This window comes from Lagenorhynchus albirostris, chromosome 2, assembly GCF_949774975.1.
Source record: "Lagenorhynchus albirostris chromosome 2, mLagAlb1.1, whole genome shotgun sequence".
NCBI classification, from domain to species: domain Eukaryota; kingdom Metazoa; phylum Chordata; class Mammalia; order Artiodactyla; family Delphinidae; genus Lagenorhynchus; species Lagenorhynchus albirostris.
The window spans coordinates 90797818-90807928 of record NC_083096.1 but is presented as its reverse complement, the minus strand read 5'-3'; the positions used below and the strand labels follow the sequence as shown (position 1 = coordinate 90807928).

Below are 10111 nucleotides of genomic sequence, written 5' to 3'. Positions count from 1 at the left end.
TCTCCAAAGAGGAAATAATGAGTTTTACACACTTGGAAGAAATGAGAGGTGTACGCAGAAGTTATTGGCAGCAAGTTTAAAAGTGAGTTAAAATTTGGTATATCATATAGTACACTTGAGTGTGCGTGTTGCTTATCACAATTTTTTTAAATTAAAATACACTGGACAGGGACTTCCCTGGTGGTCCAGTGGGTAAGACTCCGTGCTCCCAATGCAGGGGGGCCAGATTGGATCTCTGGTCGGGGAACTAGATCCGCATGCGTGCTGCAACTGAGAGTCAGCATGCTGCAACTAAAAGTCCGCAGGCCATAGCTAAAAGATCCCGCATGCCACAACTAAGACCCAGAGCAACCAAAATAAATAAATATTTTTTTAAAAAATACACCTGACATAAAATTTACCATCTTAACCATTTTTAAGTGTACAGATGTGTCATTAAGTACATTCATACTTGTGCAACCATCACCACCATCCATCTCCATGAATCTTTTCATCCTGCAAAACTGAAACTCTGTACACCTTAAACAGTTCATTTCCTCCCCAGCCACCTGCAATCACCAAAGATACTCTATAACTTCGTATCTCTATAACTCTGACTGCTCTAGGGTACCTCATACAAGTGGAATCATACAATATTTGTCTTTTTGTGATTGGCTTATTTCACTTAACATAATATCCTCAAGGATCATCCATGTTGTAACATATATCAAAATTTCCTTCCTTTTTAAAGGCTGAATAATATTCCATTGTATTGTATACCACAGTTTATCCATTTATCTGTTGGACTCCAGTTTCTTGCACATTTTGGCTCTTGTGAGTAATGCTGCTATGAACATCAGTGTACAATATCTTTTTGCGACACTGATTTCAATTCTTTTGAGCATATATACCTAGAAGTGGGATTGCTGGATCAAACGGTAATTCTATTTTTAGCTTTTTGAGGGACCACCATACTGTCTTCCAGAGTGGCTGCACCATTTTTTATTCCCACCAACAATGCACAAGAGTTCCAATTTCTCCACATGCATGCCAACACTTAGTTCTTTTGATAGCGGCCATCCTATTGGGTGTGCAGTGGTTTTCAACTGCATTTCCCTAATGATTAATGATATTAAGTATCTTTTCATGTGCTTATTGGCCATTTGTCTATCTTCTTTAGAGAAATGTCTATTCAAGTCCTTTGCCCATTTTTTAATCAGACTTTTTTTTTTGGTGGTTGTTGAGCTGTAGGAGTTCTTTATATATTCTGGATATTAATCCTTTATCAGACATGATTTGCAAGTATTTTCTCTGATTTCATGGGTTGCCCTTTCACTGTTATGTCCTTTGGCTTATCACAATTTTTTAAAAATAATTAAACATTAAAAAAATGAAATTTGGGGAATTCCCAGGCTGTCCAGTGGTTAGGACTTGGCATTTTCACTGCCGTGGCCTGGGTTCAATCCTTGGTCAGGGAACTAAGATCCTGAAAGCTGAGCAGCATGGCCAAAAAAATTAAAAATAAATTTTCTTTTAAAAGTGAAATTTGAATCAGACCTCTGAAGCTTCTGCCAGGGAGAAGTCAGGAACTTCTACACCACCCTCCCATCCCCAGTCTCCTTCCCTGAACCCCCAACAGAGGATTCAGAGACTATAGATACTTCAGTTCTCGTATTTTCTCTTTCACATGAACCTCCAAGAATCTATTCACCTCCATGCAGAAGACAGTGTGGAGGCACAGGAAAAAGGACATATGTAACCAGACAGTTACTGAAATAAGTAAGATAATTTCTAGTGCTTATATCTAATGCACTGCAAAGTACAAACACCCAACATATGGGAGGATCTTAAAGTTTTCTCCTTGATAGTGAGGGAGGTAGAATACATAATTTTATGAACACTTTTTACCATGAAGTTGATCTGGTCTACATCAAGAAATTGCCCTTTTTTTCTAGTTTTAAATTAACACTAATGGCCTGCTATAATATCTAAAATGTGTAAAACTAAGTATGAAAGTAAACTAAAGGAGACTGTGGCCTGATTTTAGCAGAATTCCCTTCTGCATGCCTGAGAGGTAGGAAAATTGTACTGCTGAATATCCACAAGCTAATCATATTTTATTTCTAAAGTACTCAATTCAATGTATTTGTAGTCAAAGTTAGAATTTATATATTTTGCCCAGCTTTTATTAATTAACTTTTACAATATGTTCAGTATATATAGTCCTCTAGATAGTGAATAAAAGAGAAGACACACAAAAGTAAGACAGTTGCGAAGGACTGAAAAGTAAGTTACTATGAGAAATTTAAAAAGAAACTTGTGATTGTGGGGTTCATCCACTGGACCACACTACTGCCAAGTAAACTGGAAAAAACAACACTCTAAACTGAAAACCACAGACACTGAGGAACAGGAATAATTTAAGGTGTCAAGAGGTCTTTATTGAAATAATAGCACAGTTACACTTCTAATACCCTTTCCACTTGTATACAATAGATTAAAAATGCTTGCTACATACAGTGCACAGACAGTTCAATAATTAGAATCAACTCAACTGCATTTGAAATAAATAAAATAGGCTATTTAATAATTTAAAGTAAAATTACTGTACAATATGAAAATAAAGATACATAAATGTTAGGATCTACAATACCATAGAAATAAAATCATTATTCTGCATTACACAAAACAGTGCAAGAAAAGAATCCAAATAAGCTTTTGGAGTGCAAAGTTTAAATTTTCCATTTTAAATTATCATGCAGACATAGCATTTCAAGCCATGCTATAGTCTATGGCAAATTTTTTAATTTTGAAAAGGAAAAATGCTAGCCGGTAAATTTACTGTACCATCAAGTGTTGCATCACATAACGCTGCTGCTCTGCCTACAGTACAGTTTAGAAGGGAGGTATCTTGTTGCACCCAAAAAAATTGAAATTAACAAGTTTATGAAGCAAACACATTTACCTTTTAAGCCTGAAACAAAATAATGTGACAAAAGAGTAATTCTATCCCTGGGTTTAAGAAAAAAGAAAAGGCCTATACCACATAATGAACTAAGAAGCAGTTTTCCACCCATTTTTAAACTCCATAGTGATCCTTAGTTAAAACAACAATGTAACTCTGGGGAGACATATAAAATTCTGATCTCTAGCTGACAAGTGATACAATATCATGGGATTGTGAGAAAAGCAAAAGTAATTTCTGAATATCTATGTTTAATCTGTGTAGAACTTGGTTGCATTACATGTAATAATATGCTTAAAGTATAGTTCAGTTTCAATGTGTATATAAAACTGTCATTTAGGCGAAGACCAAGGAATGCATTTAATACTAAACTGTAAACACATCGGCCACCTTGACTTAGAGTGCACACTGACAACATAAGAGCTCTTCCGCAGACTTTGGCAACAAGACTACATACAGCAGGTCACAGCAGCACGAGCTCACATGGAAGACTGAAAGCACTGCAGAATAACACCACCCAACAGCTCCTATCACAGGGATACGTGGTAATAAGGGGCCTCCTTGTGCTAAGCCACCTTCCAGGTCAGTCCATGTTCTTCAAATTTGTAATGTTCACAACTCAGTAGTCTTAAGTCTGTGCCCTCACTGCATAGACTGACATTGGCTGTACTCTATCCACTGTATGTCCAGAGGGTTACAGTTCTGTCTGCAGAGGACGACAGGAAGGAAAGATCCTGGGTGTGCCACCTGCACTGAATGACTTTGTCCTTGTGTTCCCCCACCACCATGATAGGAAGCTGTTTAGTGAGGTCTCCTAAATTAAAGAAAAGAGATTTGACTTACAGTACAAAATATGTATAGATTTCATAGACTTCCTATTACTTTAAGACATTACAGTATGTAAAAGCCTAATACATTAATATAGTACATTGAAAAGTTTAAACAGTTTAAATTACTGAAGACCTAATTATGTGAGCAGTATTTGGTAACATATACACAGCAACATGACACGGCTGCCACTCTCTCCTTGAAACTCTCTCCCCTTGATATCCCCCTGACTTCAGTGCCACCACACCTCAGCCTTCTTTGATGTTTGTCCTCTTCTTCCCGAGTTAACGTTTGGTGAATCCCAATAGTCAGCCTTCAAATTTCTTGTTCCCTTTATACCTCATCTCCTACGAAATTTCACCTAGTACCATACTACCGCAGCCATTTATATACTTAAGATTCATGTGCATTTCATCTCCAACCTTGACTTCTCACCTGAGCTCGACTAGTAGACAAACAACTATTTGACATTTCACTTGACTGCCTTGACAGTCAACTTAAGTATAACTTGTTTGAAACAAACTCTTGATTTTCTTGCCTAAACCTGTTCCTCTCCCTACCTGTCTTCCTCATCTCAATGGTACCATCTGCTTGCTCATGCCAAAAACCTAGGAATCAGCACTGATTCCTTTTTCCCTCACTCCCCAAACTTAACAGAAACAAACTAAAATACATCGGTAATTCAGTCACTTCTTACTACCTCTGCCTTTACAACCCTAGTCCAAGCCACCATCATCTTCCACCTGAATTGGTCCAATTGCCTCCTCGCAGATATTTATACTTTCACACTCTCCCTATAATTCAAAATTATTTTTTAAATTTACAGACCATATCACTCCCTATTTTAAATCTTCCGAAGGATTCCTATTATGCTTTTTTAAATGCCTACAAAACCCTGCCTCTGATTTATTCTCCAGCCTCTCTCTCCCTCGGTTCACGAAGTTCCAGCCATACTGGTTTCTTGCAGTGTCATGAGCAAGCCAAATCCATGCCTGCCTCAGCACCTTGACCATGCTATGGTCTGTTCCTAGGGTCCTGGCACAGCTTGTTCTTCTCACCAGGTCTCTGTGCAAATGGCACCTCCCTGGTGAGACCTGCTCTAGCCTGTCCAGCACAGTCTTCCCCTAGCCACCCTGTCACTCTCTCCTGCCTTGCTAATCGTTTAACAGCACTTGCCAATACCTAAAATTACACTGTTTACTGGTTTGGTTTTTACTGACCTCTAAAATATAAGCTCCATCAGGAAGAAAGTTACCTGTCTCATTCATCTCTCTGTCTGTCCCTAGTTGGTACACAGTAAATATTTGCTTAATGTATGTTTAAAAACAAAACTAGATACTGAAGATATAATTATACAGATTATACACTACGTTATTTTAAAGTAGCAGCAGGAGTATTGATACATAAATGTATATTTTAACACCTACCATCACTGAACTCAAAATGACTCAGTATAAAAAATGTTGATTCTTTTAAATATTTTAAAAACTATTTAACAATAAGACTATTCACTCAATTTAATAATTTGTTACAATTCTTCTCAATACATTTACCAAGTAATTTGCTCAGCAGAAGCTATAAAACTAAAAGTTGAAAATGTTGTATAGTCAATCACACTAGATTAACATAAAAGAAAGATTCCAAATAGAATAGGAAAGACTAAAAAAAGGAAAGAGGTCAATTTCCATCACCTTGTAGGTCTGTCACCTTTATTTTCATATCATAGGATCCTGTTAGCAAGTAGTGAGCTCCAGGAGAGAATCGAACAGAGCGAACATCACTGGAATGAGGGTGGTAACTTTGTACCATTCTTCCTCCTCTTATGTCATATAACATGCAGCTGGAATCTTCTTGTCCTGTGGCTAAGAGACGGCCACTGGGATCTACAGCTACAGATGCCACTGCACTGCCTGTAGAGCAGGAGGAATGGAAGGTTCGATATGCAAAAATCAATATAGCTAAACTACAACAGCTACTTATGTTCACTGAACCATACACTAAAGATTTAATGTAGCTTATCAATACTGTTCAGTTATGGAAAAATCCAAACTGTCAACCAATAAATACTTGTATCCTTTTTTTAGAGGATATATGAAGCAAGATTCTGTGAGAAATGAGAAAGCTCCTTTTTTTTTGTCCTTTGGGAGAACCCCCTGGAGCAGCATTACCTATAGTGCAATAGACGAGCCACTTTTCCTAATGCAGTGTTTTCACTACTGGGTAAGTGTCCAGAAATTCTCCCATACCCAGCTCAGAGTCTAGTTGGGGGAACAAAAGATTAAATAACAAAATATGTTTTAGGACACAGTGTGGGAAATATCTCTAAGCAACACATGATTAACCGCCAACAGGAACTGAACAAAAACTAAGCTCTGAGTCTACAGGTTGGACCCTTGACTCTAGGCCACGGAATAATGCCTCCATGGGGGTGCAAACTGGTTCTCAGAGGACAAAAAAATCCTAAATATTAACAATGGTTTGTAACCCTTCGAAGTTCAGCCCTACCAAACCAAAATCTCATTCCTTAGTATTAATGTATTAATTAGCAATAATGAAAATAAGGTTGAGAGCACTACTCTAGACCAAAGTGGCCTGCGAAAACTTAACAGAAAAAAGGGACATAAGTTAGATCTTGAAGAATAGTAAACAGCATAAATAAGAGAGAATGTGTTTACATGTATTACACATATATGTAATTAGAAATAATCTTTGCTTGAATTTTTGATAGAGAAAAGAAGAGTCTATCAGGAGGAATTACATGAGAAAATGTTTAAAGGAAAGGAATAAAAATGTTTAAGGATAGGTAGCTTAGTTTGACTGCAGTTTCTTGCTTTCACAAGTTAACATAAAAGGTAGCTTGTAGCTGAGACCTAAGAGCAGGTTAGGACCAGACCGTCAAGCATCTTGAAAGCCAAACTGCAGAGTGTGAGCTTGTTCCTATACACAGCCCAACATCACTGCAGGTTTCTAAGCAAGAGGTTTACATGATCCAAGGAGTGCTCTGGGAAGATTAATCTATGTGAAAATGTGTATCAAATTAAAATGGACAGACTATAGAAGGGAAACCACTGGAAGACAAGATAGAACAGTAGAATAATGAGAGAATAAGGGCCTGAATGATGACATGTAGACAGATTTCAGGAAAAAATTGAATAAAGAATCAACAGTCTTGTCAACTAACTGCCTGGATGGGGGCAAAAAAAAGAAGTGAAAAATGAGCCCCAGATTTCAAATCTATGTGCACAAGGAAATAAGAGAACCATTATCAAACACAGAGAAAATGGGAATAAGAGTGGATTTCCAGGGGAATATAATGAGCTTAGCTTTACAAGTGCAAAGTTTATGGTGCCAACAGAATTCTAGGTTCATTTATTCAACAAAGTTATTAGATCACTACTCCCTTGGGCCAGGCACTATGGTAGATGTTAAATCTACTCTGAGAAATAAAACAGATATGACTGCTGCCTTTGTGAAACTTAAAATCTACTGAAGGAGACCAGCAATAAACACACAAATATATAACTTTAAATAGTGATGAGAAGTATAAAGGAGAAAAACAAGTTCGAAGATAGAAAATAATGGTAAGGTCCCAATTAAGGCAAAGAAGACCTTTCTGGCAACGTGCTAGTAAAGCTAAGACCAAACATGAGAGGACCTGACCATGAGCAGACAAGTGGAAGAACATATCTGGTTTGATTCAAAGTATAGAAGATCCATGAAAGTTGAGAGAATAGCTAAAGCATTACAGAAAAAACAAAAAAATTAAGAATATAAGACAGGTCTTTTCACTTGGAATAGCACCACAGAACTGCTATTAAAAACTACAAAGGCAGGGCTTCCCTGGTGGGGCAGTGGTTGAGAGTCCGCCTGCCGATGCAGGGGACACGGGTTCGTGCCCTGGTCCAGGAAGATCCCACATGCCGCAGAGCGGCTGGGCCCGTGAGCCATGGCCGCTAAGCCTGCGTGTCCAGAGCTGTGCTCCGCAACGGGAGAGGCCACAACAGTGAGACGCCCGCATACCTCAAAAAAAAAAAAAAAAAAAACTACAAAGACCGAAAAGGGACTCTAAAATAAAGACAATGGCAGAATACTGTCACTTTTAGATACCAGTATTTTAAAAGGTGATATAACACAAAGAGCAGTAGCCTCAGTTTACACGGAGCAATCCATGTTAAATTAAAAAAGCAAGGTACATGTCATATGCTACCATTTGTGTCTGTGTATATGTGTGTTTAAAGGAGAAGGGAGATTATGATATACAAACTTTTTGCTTATATACTTACAGAATATTCCTAGAAGAATAAATAAGAAACTGGTCCCTTAGGGAAAGACACCAAGAAACAGGAGTGGGAAGAAAATGTTTTACACCCTTTTGCTCAATTTTTGTCATGTGTATGCAATTAAAACATGTTTTTTTTAAAAGGTCTGAGTTCTAAAACGACCCTGCTAACAGAATAATTAGCGCATGATACTTAATCTCCTTGGGCCTTGGTTTCCTTAGCTGAATATTATTTTTACAAATAAACTAACAGATGAAAGCATTTTGTAAGAATTTAAGGTAATCAATAAAATGCCAAGTAGTTAGTTTCTATGGTTCCTATTTTTTTTTAACATGTTTTGCAGGGGAGAAGAAGTGAGTGCAATCTATAAAGTTTCTTTCTCATATAAATTTATTTAAATTCCAAAAAAACCTACCAGTTCCATGGAATGTTGTGCCAACAACGCGAACACAGCTTGGTACACGGAGATCCCAGAACCTAACAGTCTTATCTTGGGAACCAGACGCAATCATCCAGCCACTCCAAGTGTAAAGCGCTAAAATATGCCCTAAAAGATCATATAATCAGTTATTACCATGGAACAGTATTTTTCTAAAACACATTCAAAGCTAAGTATTCCTTACTGTTGAGCACATCTAATCTAGTTAATCAAATATACTGTGTGGCAGGGATTTTCCATATATATCAAATATACTGGCAATTTTCAAAAAATTAAATTCAGTAAAAGGCACATCAAAACCATGCTGTATAAACTTAACCTTTTTTGGTGAGTCAAATATTTCAGGACATCATAATTAGTACTGAAAAAAATATTATCATTTGAAATTAGGGCAAATTTTCCAAAGAGGAAGCACAGGATTGTGGGATTAGATCACCAGCTTTGGAAGGGACAGACCTGTTCTGCCATGTTTGGCAGTAAGATAATGAGCAGGTCATTTTGCCTTTTCAAGTTTTGCCTTTTCCATGTGTAAAATGGAGATAGAACTTCTGGCCTTATAAGGTTGTTGTGAGGATTAAATTAAGGAATTATGTGTATAAGTAAAGGAAAATGTTAGCTATCATTACTGTGTTGTTATCCAAAGTTCACAATTTAGATTTTTGAAATAAAAACTTCCTGTCCTAAAGAAATCCCTTTTGATGCAATATACCCCCATTAATGAAAATGCATAGGGGGAAAAAGCATGGGATGAACAAAAAGAAGAGTAGCATCTGAGACTGATATCACATACCGGTATGCCCACTCAGAGCATGGAGGCCCTGTCCTCTTTGACAATCGGTTGTATAAATGTTACAATCCCCTGCTCCAGCACTTATCAAAATAGCTCCACCACTTTCTGGGCCTTCCATAAATGCCAAGTCTCTAATTGTCCCATCATGCATACTAAATTCCAGATCCGGTCCTGAAACAGCAATAAGAATTTTAAAAAAAGACGCTGCTCAACTTACTGTGATAATTTGAGATTGCTAAAATGCCTCCAAACTGACCAAGAGTAGTAGAACAGTAGAATGGTATGGTTTATATTTTCATTTTGGAATTGCTATAATAATCAATTTCACTTTACTGAGTAAAAAAAGTCAAGAAATCAAAATACCGACTAGGTTATCATCATCACTAAAACAGAGCTATATGCAGAGTTACCTTCTTGGCTTTTATCCCAAAGAAAATAAAGAAAAAACAGATACTCTCTGGAAAATATTCACTAATACAATTCTGGAAGTTACATAAAAGTTATTTTTCTGATGACAATAATTTTCTGAGGATTAGACACCACCTGGCCACCTTGTAAGAACTGATTAAAAAAGAATAATGCCGGGCTTCCCTGGTGGCGCAGTGGTTGAGAGTCCGCCTACCAATGCAGGGGACACGGGTTCATGCCCCGGTGCGGGAGGATCCCACATGCCACGGAGCGGCTGGGCCCGTGAGCCATGGCCGCTGAGCCAGTGCGTCCGGAGCCTGTGCTCCACAACGGGAGAGGACACATCGGTGAGAGGCCCGCGTACCACAAAAAAGAAAAGAATAATGCCTCATGAACACAAGCAATTAGAATGTAAAAGAATT

The 10111-nt window shown here is 37.7% G+C and overlaps 1 protein-coding gene across 6 annotated transcripts in view; it reads right to left on the bottom strand.

The window, feature by feature from the left end:
• Positions 1-2395: 2395 nt before the first annotated feature.
• WDR47 (WD repeat domain 47) overlaps positions 2396-10111 on the bottom strand; it is a 57077-nt gene continuing 49361 nt past the window's right edge. For all 6 annotated transcript variants that reach the window (XM_060139456.1, XM_060139454.1, XM_060139458.1 and 3 more), the window contains 4 exons: positions 9282-9452; positions 8468-8599; positions 5464-5682; positions 2396-3758 (listed from right to left, as the gene is read on the bottom strand). In XM_060139456.1, coding sequence (XP_059995439.1) covers positions 3616-3758; positions 5464-5682; positions 8468-8599; positions 9282-9452 — 665 coding nt within the window. In that variant the 3' untranslated portion in view covers positions 2396-3615. The remainder of the gene's footprint in view (positions 3759-5463; positions 5683-8467; positions 8600-9281; positions 9453-10111) is intronic.